Source organism: Arvicola amphibius, chromosome 6, assembly GCF_903992535.2.
Source record: "Arvicola amphibius chromosome 6, mArvAmp1.2, whole genome shotgun sequence".
Classification (NCBI taxonomy): Eukaryota; Metazoa; Chordata; class Mammalia; order Rodentia; family Cricetidae; genus Arvicola; species Arvicola amphibius.
In genome coordinates this window covers 115351279-115370072 of record NC_052052.2, presented here as the reverse complement: position 1 = coordinate 115370072, position 18794 = coordinate 115351279, and the positions used below count along the sequence as shown (strand labels likewise).

The 18794-nt window shown below is 40.5% G+C and overlaps 1 protein-coding gene across 1 annotated transcript in view; it reads left to right on the top strand.

Moving 5' to 3' along the window:
• The window catches only part of Ryr2 (ryanodine receptor 2), a 387717-nt gene that overhangs the window by 77784 nt on the left and 291139 nt on the right, over positions 1 to 18794 (top strand). The window contains exons 9-12 of the mRNA XM_038334286.1: positions 1036 to 1135; positions 2311 to 2407; positions 15808 to 15882; positions 17848 to 18004. Of these exons, the coding sequence (XP_038190214.1) occupies positions 1036 to 1135; positions 2311 to 2407; positions 15808 to 15882; positions 17848 to 18004 (429 nt within the window). The remainder of the gene's footprint in view (positions 1 to 1035; positions 1136 to 2310; positions 2408 to 15807; positions 15883 to 17847; positions 18005 to 18794) is intronic.

The window sequence follows — 18794 nt, the reverse complement described above, 5'->3', positions numbered from 1 at the left end:
GAATAAAGTTATATTGTGTATGTGAGCTGCATTTTCTTTATCCAGTGATTTCTTTTAAAAGAAAGAGTGAAATTGTTGCTGAGGATTGGCATCATCACCTATTGACTCTGGTATCAAATTGCAGCTAACAGTCGTGGAAGGGTTTTATTTATGTAATGAGTTGCCAATAAACTATCAGAGAATCCTCTGTATAAAAATGAATGATGATTTCAAGTTCCTACTTTAATAGTATTTTGTTTACCAACAACCTAAAGATAAAGTTTCTTTTTTACAAATAAGTTTTCTCAGTGTATTTGTTATTCATGTGTTTTCTGATTACTGATTCAAGTCCGTAACTCTTCAGATGAAGTTGGAAAGTATCTAAAGTTACATAGTGTTCTGGTTAGCTTTACCTGTCTTCTTGACTCAGCCTAGACTCACCTGAGAGTGGAGTCTCATTTGAGAGGTTGCCCAGAACTGATTGCCTTTAGGTATATCTATGGGGGATTGCCTTTATTTGGAATTGAAGTAGGAGGGGCTGGCCTCTGTGGGCGGCACTATTCCCTGGGCAGGTGATCCTAGACTGTATAACAAAGTTAGCCAAGCATGGGTCTTGGGGAATGAGTCAGGAAGCAACATTGTCCATGATTCCTGCTTGGACAGTGACCAGTAATTGTAAGCCACATGAACCCTTTCCTCCCCTAAGTTTTTGGTCAGAGTGTTTCAGCAACAGAAAGGAAACAAAAACAGATTGTAACTTACTGTTATTCTTTTTTCTACTCAGGCTTTAATTATCTTGTTTAGGTTTATTTACCTTTGAGTCGGAGTCTTGGTAGGTTGTCCAGATTGGCCTTGAACTCGGGATTCTCGGCCTCAGTCCCCTGAGTGTTGAGATTCCAGGTGTGTGCTACCATGCTGTCTAGTGTTTCAGTCTTTGAAGAACAGGCTGAAGTGTATGCTCCTCATTGCTGTTTGCAAATCAGCAGTGTTACTGTGGGCTGCCAGAGATCGCTGTGCCGGGCTTACCACAGTGCCTCTTCTCGCCTCTTGTTGCAGCACTTGTCCTATGGCAACAGCAGCTGGCATGTGGACGCTGCCTTCCAGCAGACCCTCTGGAGCGTGGCCCCCATCAGCTCTGGAAGTGAAGCAGCCCAAGGTAAGCGATCCACTCTAATTAAAAGATTTGTCCTTGATACAGAGTTGATGCGTATCTTTGGAATTGTGATAATGAGCTGATGGCTAATTAGAGATCTTTCATGTCCTGATAGTCTATCATGCAGAAACGTGACATTTTAGTATCTTGCCTAAGTTGCTATTTAAAAGTGAAGCCTGTGCCAGATTTCATCTTCCCTTATTTTCATGGTGTTGTCAACTTTGGCTGATTTCTGTGATTTCATGTGCTAGCGCCCTAAGGACTGTTTCTCCCACATGGGAAACCTCATGGTACTGCTCAGTCAGTCTGATGTCATCATCGTTGCTGTAGCTGGATCACAATGATGTTTATGCAGCATGGTTTCCCAAGGTGACAACTGCCTTGATTATGGTGGTTCTCAGTTTTATAGCTTCAAATCAGAGCCAGTACTTGTTTGTATTTGAGTGCGTGTGTGTGTGTGTGTGTGTGTGTGTGTGTATGTGTGGGTACATGTGGTCATGAGGGTTGGGTATTGTTTACTTTTTGTCATATGTAAGTGTGTATGTGTGTGTTTGTGTATGTGTGTTTGCACGCATGTGTGTGTGCAGGTGGAAATGCTCATGATAGTTCACTTTATTTAGTTTTTGATTGAGTTTTTTTGATGGCTTAGATCATACTGATTAATCAAGACTGGCCAGCCAGTGATTCCCGGGGATTTACTTACTGACTGAATGGTCTCCATAGCTCCACATTTTGTGTATTAAATGGCGATGTTTATGGGGCTGGGGCCACACCCTCTGGTTAAAATATCAAATAAAGGACGCAAGGAAGCCGGGCGGTGGTGGCGCACGCCTTTAATCCCAGCACTCGGGAGGCAGAGGCAGGCGGATCTCTGTGAGTTCGAGGCCAGCCTGGTCTACAAGAGCTAGTTCCAGGACAGGCTCTAAAAAAGCTTCAGAGAAACCCTGTTTCGAAAAACCAAAAAAAAAAAAAAAAAAAAAAAAAAAAAAAAAAAAAAAAAAAAAGGACACAAGGAGTCAGCAAGTGCCATTCAACTTGGTGATTTGATCACAGGTCCGAGATCATTTACTAGTCCATTGTTTCTCTATCAGTGTAAGTAGACGGTTGTATCAAATGCTCTGTCTAAACATCAGCATCTGCCAGGCCTTCTGAACACAAATGACTTTTAATCCATGCAGGGTATCTTATTGGTGGCGATGTTCTCCGGCTGCTACATGGACACATGGATGAGTGTCTCACTGTCCCTTCAGGAGAACATGGCGAAGAACAGCGGAGGTTGGTATCAAGCCCGGCATGTCGCACTGGCTTTGATGTATTTGTTGGGAAAAGAATGATGTATTTGCTGGGAAAAGAATAATCTTGGGGTTGCACAGAGGAGCACACAAACAAACTTGCAAGGCATTTTCCTTGTGCAGAAATGGTGCACCTGAACCCAGACCTGCTAGCTAGCATGCTGGACAGAATGTCCTCTGTCTGTCATCACTGGAGTAGACTGTCACTGTGTCTCATCCCATTGGTGGAGCTTGACTTCACAATTGGCTAATTGGCACAAAGGGGAAGGGGAGGTTAAGGAAATACTGGCCCTTGTTGGACTGACTGTGTTTGATATAAAAAATGTTTCTCACAGACTGACGCATTGTGTTTTCTCTGCCTTGTCAGGAGTTTTCTTAACCAGGCGTCAGCAGGTCTGTTGCAAGCATCAGCATCGCCAAAGGCAGATAACACACTTTCCACTGAAGCCTTCCACTTCATGGCTTCCTAAGAAGGTGTTCTCTAGTTTCTCAAATACCAGAAGAAGCATTGAACTTCTTCATCTACTGAAAACACAAAAGAAGCATGGAGTGGGAGGAGAGAATACATAAAGTATCTATCATCTATCTATCTATCTATCTATCTATCTATCTATCTATCTATCTATCTATCTATCTATCTATTTTGGTTTTTTGAGATAGGGTTTCTCTGTGTAGCTTTGGTGCCTGTCCTGTAACTAGCTCTGGTAGACCAGGCTGGCCTCAAATTCATAGAGATCCGACTGCCTCTGCCTTCTGAGTGTTGGCATTAAAGGCATGTGCTACCACCACCCGGCAAAGTTAAAGTATTTAAGTGCCATAATTGTCCATTATTTTTGAATGGCATTTCTGGGAGATTTAATCTCACACCCAGTCTCAGTATTCTCAGGATTCCTTTCTGCCTTCTTCCATTAATTCGAAAGTGGTAAAGTTGACTGCTTTTCTTCAAATTTCACAGAGACAAAGTTAAAACTGTCTTGAGGTACTGGGAGAAGTATTCTGTGTGATAAGAATGTGCCACTGTTTAGCGTGCTCCAACTGCTCGTGGTTTGTCTCGTGAATTGAATTAATTAACAAGTGCAGTAAGATGAAGAGGTCACACATTAGAGGAGAGCTAGCTGGGTGATTTGTTACATGTTTTTAAATCTCTGAGTGGTCTCTTCTCCTAGGTATGTGGGTAACTTGTTCAATAGACGCTTATCACTCTCATTTAGTAAAAGGATACGAGTCTTTAGAAAATCAGCCGTCACTTCAGTGGCTCAGAAAGACGCACTGGGAGTCTGCTCTCATGCGTAACTTGGTTTAAGGTCAAGAGTGGAGCACAGCTTGTAGGGAAGTTCTGTCAACTACAAGTTCTGTGTCACCTGTGAACCCCCTCCTCCAAGGTTCCAGTGTTTAGGCACTCAGTTCCCAATGGTGCTCTTCTGATGTGTGTGCTTGTGTGTGTGTGTCGTGTGAGTGATCTTAGGGAAGTAGAGGATATCATTGATGTGAGTCTGAGTCTGGAGGGTAGGTGCTGGAGTTTCTAGCTATTGCATGCATGTGTGTGTATGTGTGTATGTATGTGTGTGTCATGTGAGTGATCTTAAGGAAGTAGGGGATATCATTGATGTGAGTCTGAGTCTGGAGGGTAGGTGCTGGAGTTTCCAGGTGTTTTACAAAGAATTGTACAAAGAAGCGTGGCTAGTTAGAAAGGAGATGGCACATTAAGGGAAAGAGACGTGGGAGCCTAAGGAGTGTCATGTCTTACCAGTGGCCTGGCTCCAAGGAGGCAGGAACGGGTGAGCCAATGTCTGCAGTGACCTTTTATGGGTCATCAGCTTAGTAGCTGCCTGTCCCAAGGGCATATCATGCAGACAGCTCTTCGGAGCATGCTCTTTTGTCTGATCGAAGCTCAGCTAGACTCAAGGCTTCTGATCTTTCAGCTGCCGTCTTTTGTATGGTAGTCTCTGACATTTCCTCTTCCAATGTCCTATTCTCCTGCATCAGTGCCTAGCTGGAGGGAGGGGCTGTTAGGGGCAGGCATTGAGATTTCTATGCCCGCCACACTTTGTGTCCATGCAGTGCTCCCTGGTCCACTCAGATGTGAGCAAGCTCTAGTCACCACCAGCTGCTCCTGCCATTGTGCCATTACCACCATGACAGACTATAGCCCCTTAAACCATGAACCAAAATAAGCTTGGTGCTTTTAAGGTGCTCTCGCCAGATATTTCATTTGTTTGTTTAAGTGCACTTATTTATTTTGGTGTGTGAGTGTGTGTGTGTGTGTGTGTGTGTGTGCACATATGAGCCACACTGTACATGTAGAGGTCAGAGGACAACATGTGTGAGCCATTTTTTTTCTGTATGGCTCCCAAGGTTCAAATGTAGGTCATCAGGTTTGGTGGCAAGTGCCTTTACCCTCTGAAGCATATAGGTGGCCCGAGCCAGGTATTACTGTGGCAAAAGTGTAACCAGTACATGTTGCTTTCAGTGAGTTAGAAATACCAAGAGGGTCCTAGAATGCTGAGGAGCACATCAAAAAGCAGTTGGCTTGGGGAATTAATTCCAAACAGAAAGCGAAGTGATGGAAACACAAAACATGAGCGATGGAAGACTGTTCTATAAAAGCAGTTTTTCCTTAAGCATAAGTGATGCAGAGAGTGTACGGAAAGATTAGAAGCTGGATGCATCTGCTGTACTCGTTTTTCTGTTGGCTCCAGGCTCATGGCTCAGCTCTTCTCCTGTGCTTCTTGAGCTGGGCTTGTGGAGCTGGGATGGGATCCTCATAGCTGTGATAGGCAAAAGACACTTGGATTAGAGGTGAGAAGAGCTTAAGTCCAGGGAACCCACTAGAAAGAGGGATATCACTGAGTTCATGTGACAGAAGGGAAGGGCTTGTGCCAGTTACTCTGTATTACTATGGAAAAGGACCTGCCGTAAGCAACTTGGTGGAGGGAAGGTCTGACTTTACCCATGGTGTTGGGAGAGATAGTTGGTACGGAGGATGGCAGCAGCAGGTGTGTGTTTGTTAGGAGAGCTATGTTAAAATTGGGTGCAGTGAGTTCAGAGGATCTAAGTGCATCCAGTAGGAAATCGTGATATATGAGTGTGACTCAGGGGGAAAAAGTGTGTGTTAAATATAAATTATAAAAGCATGAGGACATTTGAGGGAAGGGGCAACAATCACATGTTCACTCAGAGGGAGAGGAACTCTGGGGACCGGTTGTGACCAGCATCCATGGTTAATGCAACTTTAGGTGCTAACTTTGATTGAATTCTTAGAACATTTGCCAACTGAGTCTCAGTGTGTGTTCACCTCAACATACTGAGAGATTCTTCCAAGGTCGTGGAGGCAGCGAGAACACATCTGTTTGCTATCTTTTTATAGCATGTTGACATGGTACAATTAGATGAACGTGGATGTCAGATCATGGCTGTAGGGAGAACATGAGTCAGAACGAGGCAGGACGGAGCCTCGGGGAGGATGCTTAGGGAAGAAAATTTCTATGCTTCTTGATTAAGTTGTGAAACTGAGCAATTATATATATATAATGAAAAAAGACTCCCTGAAAATTAGGTTTAAGGAAAGCCTTATGGTTTTGAATCCTGTTGATATCATTACATAGACGTTCAAAATTGCTTCTTTGTTCTCCCCACAAGCTATTGCCCGTGTCTCCGAGAGCTAGAGAAGGCAGCAGCCCGCAGGCAGCACTTTCTTGTATTAATATCAATTGATTTTGGGGGAATAAATGCATAATGATGGCCTAAGCATATATTTTGATTTATTACAAAAAGAAGTTAAAATGATTATTTTTTAAATGGTGAGTTTAAGCAGGGAAATATGTAAAAAATAAAACATAGCACTTTTGTCTTATAGGTTTTAGCTTGTAATTTTGATCTAGATGTGCCTATTGATTGTTTCCTGTTATTAAAAAAGATCTAATGTCACATGAGACTTTTTTTTTCTAAGTAGTAGAAATAACTGTGGAGATAGCTAGTGGTGACATTTGCTGCTGAGCAATTCAGGACTATTTTGATCATCCGTGCTAGGCTCCCCAGTGGGTTTGGCTGTTGGCTGGACCTTGTTCAGCCAGGTATTTGATAGCTGTAACTATAATTGTAGAGCTAGAGAAAACTCTTCAGTGGCAGGGCATGTAATTGTAGATACCGATGGACTTGGCTCAAATTTTTCACAACGAGATGTTTCTGTATTCATTCTCCAAGTTACCTATTCATTCTCACAGAGTGCTAATAAGACTCGTAGGAAGAATAGTCTCCAGTGTGCTATTCAGTTCAGTAGAATTGAATCGGAGAATGAGCTATCAAGGTTTAACTACAGAGATATTCCCTCATACTTCCTGCCCATCTTACTTGACAGATTGAGTTTTGACAGGATCAGGAAGTATATGTCACTATTATTTTAAGTTCCTTGAGGTTTTTTTTTTTCCAGGCAGGAATTTAGCTGTAAAACTTCTAGTGTATGTCTTACAGGGCCAGTAGGGCAGCTGCAGTGGGTGTGAGCAGTCAGGCAGATGTCTCAGTGTTAACTGTGGGGATGCTCTCTAGAAAGGGGACAAGTTACATCATGGAGGAATAGGTTCTGGAGGGGGGGGGGTCAGTAAGTAATGAGTAATAAGGTCCCACATGGTGCTTTAATTAATTTCACTCTGGAGGTTTCAAATTAATGATCAATTTTCATTTGGAGCAAGATGGACTTTTGGTTGTTACAGATTTTGTCTCTCCATGTATCTCAAAGTGTCAACAAGACCCTTATTAAATGTACATGTATTTATTTATGAGCAGAATGTACATTATGGGAGTTAAGTATGTCATACCTTTAAGACAGTACATTTTATTCTGTTTGTTTTGTTGTGGTGGTGGCCCAGGTTTTGAACCTCAGACCCAAGCATTCTGACATTGAGCAACATCTCCAACAAGTTACTAGATTTAAAGCAGTTACATTAGGGAATATTATTTTGAATCTTCAGTTTAGAAATCAGTATGGGGTTAATATTTATAAAGAATCATTTTCTTTTTGAAGACAGGTTTACAAGGTATCTTTTGTATAGCTGAGTTCATTCTACAAAATGTTGGGGATGGCTGTCATATTCTGGATTCTGGGCTCTGAGCTGTGTGGAAAGAGACAGTGGCTTCTCTCAAGAAGGCTATGTTCTATAGTAATAATAAAATAGGCATGTTGATTCACAGTTATGAACACACATTGCCCATGTGCACATAGGTTGAATGCATGGATAAAAACTATGAGGAAATAAAAGGATGGAAAGGAATCAAGAGTGTGTGGATATTGCATGTTCTGCAGAAATTATGGGGAAAGGAAGAGTAGGAGGGGGGTGGAAGGCATTGTGTTTGTGTCTGATCACACATTGCTTCTGGAATCTACTTACTTTGTCTTGTTCCTTTCAAGGAGGACAATGAAGACACAGTACCTCACGTGATATGGAAATAAATGCTACATTTGCTTTCTAGAATAATGTAACCTAGTAGACACAAGCTGTGCTGCATGAATATATGATAATAGTTTTACTTCTATGGCCCCTGTAAAACAGCGATGACTCAATGTGCTGTCATTATGAATAACAGATAAATCATGAGATGAGGTTTATAGGTTGAGTTGAGTGTCTCTTGGTCTGACTTAGAGAGAGGCATGTGGTTTTTGACCCTGTGCACAGTTAGATAATCTAGTCTCCTTAGGAGGATACTGTTCCCAGGTTACTGCTGCAGGTGGCATCCTCGTGTCCCAGCACAGTCAAGGATGAAGCTGTCCATGTTTGCCAGTTTTGTGACAGGTGTGTGATCTTTCTGGGTATTTTTGCTTGTGTGATTTTGCAAATGAATATCAAGTGCTTGAAAAACTACTTCTAGCCTATTGCAGTAACTCTGCTTTGTCAAAGATTAGTGGACTATATTTGTATGAATCCATTTCTGGTATACAAACCAAGATAGTTTGTCTTTATCCCATTGTGTATACTTTTCTTATTTTTGATTTTTTGGTGTATTTTTAAAGGTAAGGTCTCATATAGCTCAGATTAACCTTGTACTCACTAAAAGTCTAAGGATGACCTTGAACTTCTGACCTTCCTGCCTCCTGTACTTCCCAAATGCTGGAATTATAGGCATGAATCACCACACCAACCCAATTGGTTTTCTATGTTAACTTAATATCTTGGAGCTTGCGTTATTTATGTTATATAAGTTATTGGCTTCAGTAGTATATGCTAGTATTGATGTGAGAGATGCTATAAATTTTTTAGTGAGAATACGTGGAGACCTAGTTCTAGCATTGGCCCTCAAGAGGAGCTGGCATGGGATTGACTGACTCAAAGACAAAGATTAGCTTGTTGTTCCTAACAGAAGATGACTCAGGCCTTTGAATATGACGCCAGTAACTATTCTACAACTGTGACAAAATGTCTGACAGAAATGGCCTATGGGAAAATTTTATTTTGGTTCATGGTTTCAGAGGATCCATTATTGACAGGCAAGGTAGGATTGCAGAACCCTGTGGTGGAGACTCCTCAAGTCCTGACTGCAGAGTGACAAGCGGAGAGACTTGGGTGAGGCCAGGAGTGAGTGTAGCAGTCAAAGGCCCATTGCTGGGGACTTTACTTCTGCCAGTCAGTTTCTACCTCCCGTAAGCTCCACAGCCTTCAAAATAGCACTATAGAATGGGGACCAAGCATTCAAAACACAAGTCTGAGGATGGTAGTTCAGATCCAAGCAATAACAAATGTCTGGAAGCCCATAATACTACTGATCTACTGATTTGATAGTAGTAACTCAGTTCAAGCCAACATTATTGAGTCTTTGCTTATCACTATGGAAGGACTGACTACAAACTGTTCAGTATGGACTCTTCACAGTGCTATAGAGAAGCTGTATCATTCTTAACTTCCTCATAGTAACCTAGGGAATTCTTGGAGAAATGGAGGTGGGCCAGAGAGATGGATTAGTAGCAAAGAGTGCTTATTACTCTTGCAGAGGATCCAAGTTTAGTTCCCAGCACCCATGTTGAGTTGTTCACAACTGCCTGCAGACCCAGCTGCAGGGAATCTGACATGCACTTCTGGCACATGTGAATACACACACACACACACACACACACACACACACACACACAAATAAATATAAGTCTTAAAAAAGTGGAGGCTGTGAGTTTAGCAACCTGCCCAGGTTTGTACAATGAGATGTCTTCAGAAACTTAATAACAATGAGATATGAAAGGGACTTGCCAAATTCTTGGTGCCCTCCAAAAAAAGGTGAGCTCATGGCTGTGACATCATCTGGAGAAGGTGCCCTCTGTCTGAACTCACCCCTGTAGCCATCAGGGGTCTCCTCATAGCACCCAGTGTTTTATTATTGATGCTTTATGGTTATATCCTAAAGCTCACTAATTGGAATGGTGTATACTATAAATTTTTTATGAATAAATACTCTGCGTCAGGCAGTGAGAAGCCTGTAAAATTTGTACTCTCATTAGCATGCAAATGTAGTACTTTCTGGGCTTCAGATTCGGAAGATGAATACACTGGCTGTCCCAGCCCTTGCTTGTACCAAGAGAGTGAGTGGTTGAACAACTGAGCTAAGATTTAAATTGTATTTTATGACTCCCAGAGCCAAAAGAGCTAACTGCTTATGTTTTGGTGGACAGTATTATAATAACTATGAGAAGCTGAATTGATGAGATTGTGGGGAGACTCTGTGCTTAGGATAAGACCTCTTACACGGTCAGTCTGAAATATGAGTTCCCTAATGAAGGAGGAGAATGTGTTACAGAGGCATAATGTATAGCCGGAAGCCTGGGAGTTTTCAAAGTAGTCATGAATGTGCTTGTATTATTGGCTAGTACATGTGCATTTAAAAATTCCCTGCTTGGTGAAATTGCAGTGACTTCAACTTTTCCCAAATATGATCTAGAGGCTTCTGTTAAAAAATGTATGGTTAGTATCAGTTTTGTGGTTTGTCATCCTAGTTACTCAAGAGGCTCTGGCAGGGGGATCTCCAGTCAAAGACCAACCTTGGTTACCAGGTCAGAGTAAGCCTGGGCATTTTAGGGAGACCTGTTGCAAGCTTACAAAGTAAAAAGAGGTTTGGGGATTCAACTTGGTGCTAGAGTGTGTACCTTGTTGTGTGTGAAGTCCTGGGTTCAATCCCTAGTGCTGCACAGTAATAATAATTTGGGATGTTAGGAATGTTATCAACTTGTATTACTTTTACTTATTTTCTTTTCCCCTACAATAGCTCTAGCAGGGTAATGAGGAAAGGGTTTATTTCCATCACAGGGTCATGTGATCATCATAAACCGTGAGGGCAGGAACCTTGAGACGGGAGATGATGCAGAGATCATGGAGGAGTGCTGCTTACTGGCTTGCTCCCCCTGGCTTGCTCAGCCTGCTTTCTTATAGAATGCCAGACGACCTGCCCAGGGCTGGCTCCACCCACAATGTGCCAAGCCCTCCCACATCAAGCACTAATAAAGAAAATGCCTTACAGGCTTGTCTACAGCTTTATCTTTTGGAGGCATTTTCTCTCTTGAGGCTCCCTTTTCTCCAGTGAGTCTAGCTTGCTTCAAGTTGATGTAAAACTTGCCAACACAAAATCCATTCATCTTCCTTGAATTTTGACAAATTGCTGCCATTTGCATTGAAGTCTCTAGTGGCCGCTCAAAGGGCAGTTGTCTAAACTGTATAAGTCTTTTTTAACTTCTTTAAAGAAGGGTTTCCCCCTGGCCAGTCTGACATGCAGAAAGGATGATTGCCCTGAAGTAATCACTGAGTTGTCTGAGTTTACAGATATTAATACCATTTGGTAAACTTGTTGGACTTTGTGATCATTTTAATGAGAATCGCCTACATAGGCAATGTTTGAATATCTGGTCCTCAGTTAATGGAACTGCTTTGGGAAGGATTGGAGACATGGACTTGTTGGAGGAGATGGGTCAGTGGCGGCGGGTGGGGAATGGAAGCAGCTTTGGGATCTCAAAAGCCCATGACAGACCCGGTTTCTCTGCTTCATGGTTGTAGTCTCAACATGCAAGCTCTCAGCTACTGCTCCGGTGCCGTGGTTCCTATGTACCTGCCATCATGGTCAGAGCCTCTCTAGCCCTCTGAAATCATGAGCCCTCAAATTAAATTCTTTCATAAGTTGCCTTTGTCATGGTGTCTCTTCACAGCAGTAGAAAAGTAACTTAAACAGACTTTGAAAAAAAAGTCTTTCTGGACTCTGATTTTGATGCCTTAGATACATAGACTAGGGGCATGCCTCCAGGTGGACCAGCTTTTAAAGAAGCTCGCCTTCCCTATTGTCATTTAGGATGGGCCTATAACCTTGTTCCATTTAGGGTTCTGATACCTTGCACCAACATTTAAGCTGAAGTATCCCATGAAGACTTGCTTTAAAAACCACCAACTTCTACACATTCCGTTTATATGGGAGGATCCAATAAATAACCAAGATGTCCCGGTCAGCGGTGAATACTTGAGAGGGACCCCAGATTCTCTATGCCTCATGTTGTATTGGAACACTTTGCAGAGTTCAGTGCAGAAGGACCCTTAGGAGTGAGCTAAGAGAGTTCAGAACAGAAGTAGAATTTACTCTCCTTTCAACTATATGGTTGTATTTTAAAATCTGAATTAAACTTACCCTTTTAAACTCATACAAAAATTTAAAAAACTTCCTGTTAAGTTGAAATGAGTTGTTAAAAATATGTTTGAGAAATTCCCTATATATATATATATATACATTATATAGATATATAATTTTACATAGACATATCCGTGCTATTTGTATCTTAAAGCCCATTTTATTTTCAACCTTGTGATTTCTCCATCCTACTCTGTTTAATCAACATTGTAGGTTTGTTGTTCAGCACCTTTTTCTAAGCTCATTTAGAACTGCATATTTATCTATTTAACATCGTCATAGTGATTTATTGCTGTACAGAAAATGGGTATCATTTATATTTCTGTCTCAGTTTCTTTCTCTGTTACTGTGATAAAATACTCTAAAAAACACAATGTGGAGGACATGAAAGTGTGTATTTCAGGCTCCAGTTTCAGTTTCTGATCCACCATGGTGGTGGGAAGTCACCATGGCAGGGACTTGAGAGACTGGTCACATTGCTTCCACAGGCAGCAGAAGAGAGCAATAAATACATACACATCTGAATTCATTCCTCTCTTCTATTGACCGGAACTGTGATGTTTCCAGGTACTTCAAGGTCCTGCCACCTTGATTTCTCCACGATGGTGGGCATTACATAAACGTGCAAGCCAAATAAGGTCCCTTTTCTAAGTCAGTGTGTTTTCTCATATTAACAGAAAAAGCAAAGACAACTCCGGTGTCTTTATATTATATTCTTTATATTGACACGAGAGTCCCATCTGTTTTGTACTGTTTTGTTTTGTTCTTTCTTCTCTTTAGACAAGAGTTCGATCTTTTATTGCCATTTCTTTTGTAGTAATTGAGGGATTTTAGGCTAAAGGTTTTTACTCTGAGTCTCGTTGCAAAGCATAGAGGTTATGAAATGGCCGTATCTTCATTTTATTCCACGTACAGTAAATCTTTGATTTCCATTTTGATCCTGAGAAAATTTCTTTATTTTTCAAATGGTTTTTTAACTTACATTTATACATTTTATTGTTAACCATCAGAAGAAATGACAAGGAGTCTAGAGGGTTGGAGAAGTGGCTCAGAGGTTAAGAACACTGACTGCTCTTAACAGAGGACCCAGGTTCAATTCTCAGTATCCACATAATGGCTCACAGTTGCCTGTTACTATAGTTCCAGGGGATCTGATGCCCTCTTCTGGCCTCTGTGGGCACCAGGAATGCATGTGATGTAAGGTATATATGCTGGCAAAGCACCAATATGCATAAAACAAAAGTAAACTAATACACTGTTTTTTTTTATAACAAACACAGGACTTTTATTAAAGACAGAGTAATCTAAACTCTATCATCTGTCTTTCTTTCTATCCATCTGCCTCTTTATCTCTCTACCCATCTGTCTGTCTGTCTGTCTGTCTGTCTGTCTATCTACCACTTATCTAATTTATTATTTAATATATACACACAGAGAAGCTGAAAGTCTAGATTACTTTTAATTCATTTTTAAAACATATACCTGGAGACTGGTTCTGTTAGCTTGAGTGTTGTCTCTGGCTTCTCTTTTTCTAAAGCTGCTGAAGTATTACTATTATACAACCAAGGTCAAGAACAATGTCATTGAAATAACAAGTGCAGCCCCATAGTTTTCAAAATGCCAATCTGAAGAATATACTTCATGTAGGGATTTATGAGAAATGTAGATTCATGGATTTCCCCCATGACTTCAATCAGAAACTCTATCTATGAGGCCAGTTTGGACTTTAAGAGGATCTTGTGAAAATTCTCACTCACTAAGGTTTAAGATTCATCCACCTGCATCAGTGGTGCTGTACTTGGGCTGATTTTGTCTCAAAGGACATTAAGCAATGTGAGAGACAGTTAATCTACACCAGCCTGAGAAGCTGCTCTTGGCATTTAGTTGATAGGGGTCAGATTGCTGCAAATATCCTATAATGTAGGAGCAGCCCCAGCAGCAAAGATATACCCAACCCCACACAGCAGGTGTACTACTATGGAGGTACCCATATGGGGTCTAAGTTTTGGCTCCTCTTTGGGCTCAGTTGAAGACTTGAAAAAGAGCTAACTCAACATCTATTTTATGTCCACTGGCATAGCATTTTTGATAGTTTCTTGAGTGATGACTGTCCTCAGTCACATCAGAAAGTCACTGCTGTAGATAGTGTTTACAGATCTTGTCACTGTGCACAGCTGAGGATGGTCCTGAACCTCCTGGTCAATCTTCAGAAATGAGCATCCAGACATTGTGTGCCTCCTGATGGTTGTGATATCACAGGAAGTGGGTAACATGGATATCTGAAATGTTATTGAGAAAAATCTAAGTTGAACAAGCAGATATTGTTGGAGGTGGATTTAGAAATGAAAGAAAAGGTTTTTGTGAGACAATTTAGAAAAATTTAAAAAATCAATATTTTTGCGGGTTGCCTGTGGAGGGATAACTAGAGGCTGGAGTACGCCGAGCTGATCTTACATTGATAATTGTTGGCCTTTTGTGCTTGGTGTGCAAAGGCTTAGTTAATTTGATTTCGTGTGTCTTTGAGAAATTCCACAGTAAAGACAGAGTGAAAAGGGACACCAAAGGGGATAAGGAGGAGAAGCAGGCCAGGATGGTATGGCCCAGAAAGAAAGGGTTTTCACAGTGTTTTCTCTTCAAAAGAACCCCCTATTGGAGTTGGTGACATGAAGGCCATTTGACAGTCACAGCAGAGCAGAATCCCTGTCAGTGGAGAAGCTGCAGGTCTGGGGATGAGACTGGAGCACCAAGAGAGCCAGCAGGAGGCAGGTGGTAGTGAGACAGAGGGAGGCTGGAGAGAGGAAATTCCTGTGTGTGCTTGGATCATGAGGACTGTACTCTAGAGAAGACTCTGAATCCTTGGGAAAAGATGCAAGGTGTGTTCACAGGCGTCAGCTTCCTTGCAGCGGTGTTGAAGGGTGGTTGCAGAGACAAATTTGGCTAATTTGTGTAAGACTCTCGATAACATGTTAAATTATTAGGAGTGCTTGCATTTGGGTATATGTGATTTACCTCTTTTTGAGTTTTTTGCTTATGCATATTTGTGCATTATATATCAAAGAATTTATTTCTACTTAAGAATTTATGTGTATGTGCATACATGTGTGGGTGCCTATGGGTGCTGGAAGAGGGCATTGACTCCCCTGGAGCTGGAGTTACAGGCAGTTGTGAGCCACATAGCATGGGTCCTAGGAACCAAACTTAGGTTCTCTGCAAGGAGAGCAAGTACTTTTAACCACAGACCCATCATTCCATCTGTTTATATTTTGCCATCCATTGCCCGTTTGGTGTAAACTGCAGATGATTTATTAAAATACTAATAATCAGTCTTCTTATATTTCTCAGAAGTATTTTAAATAATAAAAGTCACATTTATATCTGCGAACAATTACATGCATATATTTAAGTAATAATATGTAAAACCATGCCTAACCTGGTAACTGTGTACTTCCACAGACAAAAGTTGATGAAAATAATCTGTCCTGTAGAGGGCGATTATGGAAAAAATGTATTCATATTATTGGGTGAAATGATGGTGAGAAAATATGTTTAAGTAAATGTTTATTGAGAGAGAACTTATGTTGGTCACTGTTACACTTATTTTTATTTCCTGCTGTCTTATCCCCTGCCTCACAGTAGATCTTTAACTGTCCATACACAGGCTGTTCTGTACCCGCTTTCTTTCGGTTTTCTTAAAAGACAGAGTTCACAGAATGAAACCTGTTAAACTCTTTTTCATGTCAACAGAACAGTTCATTACGAAGGTGGTGCCGTATCAGTTCACGCGCGCTCCCTCTGGAGACTAGAGACCCTAAGAGTCGCGTAAGTACAACTTCTAATCCCAGCCTAAAGTTCTGAGGGTGCAGAGTGGTCAGTACCTTTGGCTTCTAATTTAGGGTAAGATGGTCCTGTTAATAGCTCCAGCAGCAAGCAACATGGAGAATGAACGTGGTGTCCAACCCCTTGTTCTTGTCTCTTTCTGCATCTTCTGTCTGTCTTAATTTACTAGGCACTAGACCTAAGAATGGTCCCATTTCATACATTCCCACAGCCTGCCTTTATCCTCAATCTCTTTTGCTTTGTTATACCATCTTATCCTACACCTGATATCTTCCTGGCATAATGTGTTACCAGGACAGATTTGTGTCAAATTTGGAAACAGGACAAGTTATCTGCAAACCTGTCACTCACCTGAAGCCTGAAATTTTGTAGGTTTAAACGGGTAAAGGTGCACCTGAATATGAAGAATCCAGTAGTTATTTGCAGAGACGTGAACTTTATTGGCAAGTAGCTTGACTGGAGTGGGACATTCTGGATAGTAGCAAAAATCACGACAGTCTTCATTATAGCAGTAAGGATTTCAATAGACATACTTGTACACGTATTTCTGGTAAATTTAAAAGTTATCTAAAGAGTGGCTTTTAGTTCATTTAAGTGAACACTACATCACTGAAGATGCATAGCTTTAAGCTTGGTTTAGACAAAAATATCAGTGAAGTACTTTTTAAAGATAAATGGAAGACTTAGTCTATATTTAAAATGCACTAAGTTGTCCATGGATTTTCCCTATAATATTGCACTCCAGTGGGCGTTATTGGTGTAGGATACAGGCTCGTTGAGCTAAAGCCAAGGGCTGTTTTACTAGAGTCAGTGTTTATAGATATATTTTTTTAAAAAATGTGAGCTATTTACCTAATTTAATGATAAATGCTATAATTTAGTGTCTGCAGTCACTTTGCTCAGGTATTCCATACAACAATTTTAGAATTGATTAATAACATGCTGATCTGTTTAAAAGGATGGGTGGAAAAAATAACTTACTGTGTATAAAAGAAGCAATGTTTTTGTTTTGTTTTTTTGAGAAAGGGTTTCTCTGTGTAGCCCTGGCTGTCCTGTAAGTTGCTCTGTAGACCAGGCTAGCCTAGAATTTAGAGATCTGCCTGTCTCTACTTCCTGAGTGCTGGGACTAAAGGTGTGTGCCACTAGCCTAAAGAAGCAATATTTTAAAATAAAGTGGCTTCATCACTGCTTCCCAAACACCGAAGTGAGAATAAATATTGCTGAGTTCATATTCTACTTCATTTACTTAAAAATACTCAGATTCTTTTTTCATGGGTAATGTTGCTTATTATTCTTCTTTCTCAGTTGTGTTAGTCAAGAGATTTTACTTCATGGTGGTGTGATTTTGTGAGTGCCCAAGTTTTCCTTCTTCCTGCTTAGCAACAATATGCTCTTGTAAACTCTTACATATTGTTCAGTTAGTCTCTATCACCAAACTTCTGTATTCATAATATTTAATGTTTAATAATTAAAAACTTCAATTATTTTTATATAAATATAAGGCTGATTAAGTCCACCTAAATTCTAATACTTTTGATAATTATTAAGCTTAAGAGTAAAATTTTATTAGATATGCATCTAATATATACATGTATGTAATTAAACTGCCATTTTATAATATATAAATAAGGGAACTATCATAGCTACATATTAAAGTAATTCTCCCCTAATTCTGAAGTATAAAAGTTGTGAGTTTCACCTCCAGTTTTCTCAGAATGTCTCCTTTATTGCACCTGGTTCTGAGAAATTTGTGCATACAGACATATATGTCTGTACAAGCTATTTAAAGTGTTTATCGATACATGTGCATGCACACACACACGCACACATACGCACACACATGCACATGCACACACGTGCACATTAGCACACACTCACACTTGTACTTGTCAGTAGCTGCTTCTCTTATGGTGATGTGGTTGGATCAAGTTCTGGTTGTTTGGTCAGGTGGAGTGGAAGTCACATAAGATGGGGCCAGCCATTCCGACTGCGGCATGTCACAACAGGAAAATACTTAAGCCTTATGGAAGACAAGAACCTTCTTCTCATGGACAAAGAAAAGGCTGATGTAAAATCAACTGCATTTGCCTTCCGGTCTTCCAAGGTAAGATGGCCTGCGCCATTTTGGAATTTCTGTTCATATGTCACTGCTCTGTTTCTTTGATGTTGAAATTATAGAAAGAACTGATGTAATGTTTTTCTCATTCCCAGCTTCTCTTCCTAACTTTTCATTAAATTGGTTTCTCAAACTACTGAAATAAGCCAAGAGAGCCTGCTGGCTTCATGAGTTTCATTTTTAGATAAAGTGCACCCTCCATCTCCTTCTTGATTGCTTTTCTTTTGTATTTTTTAAGTATAAATTTTTATTTCATATTTTTTTCCTTTTGTTGAAAATGCCTTTTTTTCTCAATAGTATATCCTGATTATGGTTTCCCCTCCTTCTATTCTTTCCAGTTCCTCCCCACCTCCCCTCCCATTCAGATCCACCCTTTCTATCTCTGATTAGAAAACAAACAGGCTTCTAAGGGGGGGATACTAATAAAATAAAAATATAACAAGACAAACAAACTAACACATAAGAATAGGACAAAACAAACAGAAGAGAAGAGTCCAAGAAAAAGGCACAAGAAGCAGATAGAGATGCACAAGAAACAGATACAGAAGCAGAAGCCCTCTCATTTACATGTTCAGGAATCCTGTGGAAACACTGGACTGGAAGCCATAACATATGTGCAAGGGACCAATAGGGTAAAAGAGAGAGAGTGAGAAAATAAAAAAACATATAAATAAAAAAACTTGAAAATGTAGAATAAAAAAAGGAAAATCCATGACACAACATTATAAGACAAAGAACCACCAAAGATGCTCTTGGGTTCCTTTTTTGTTGGCCATCT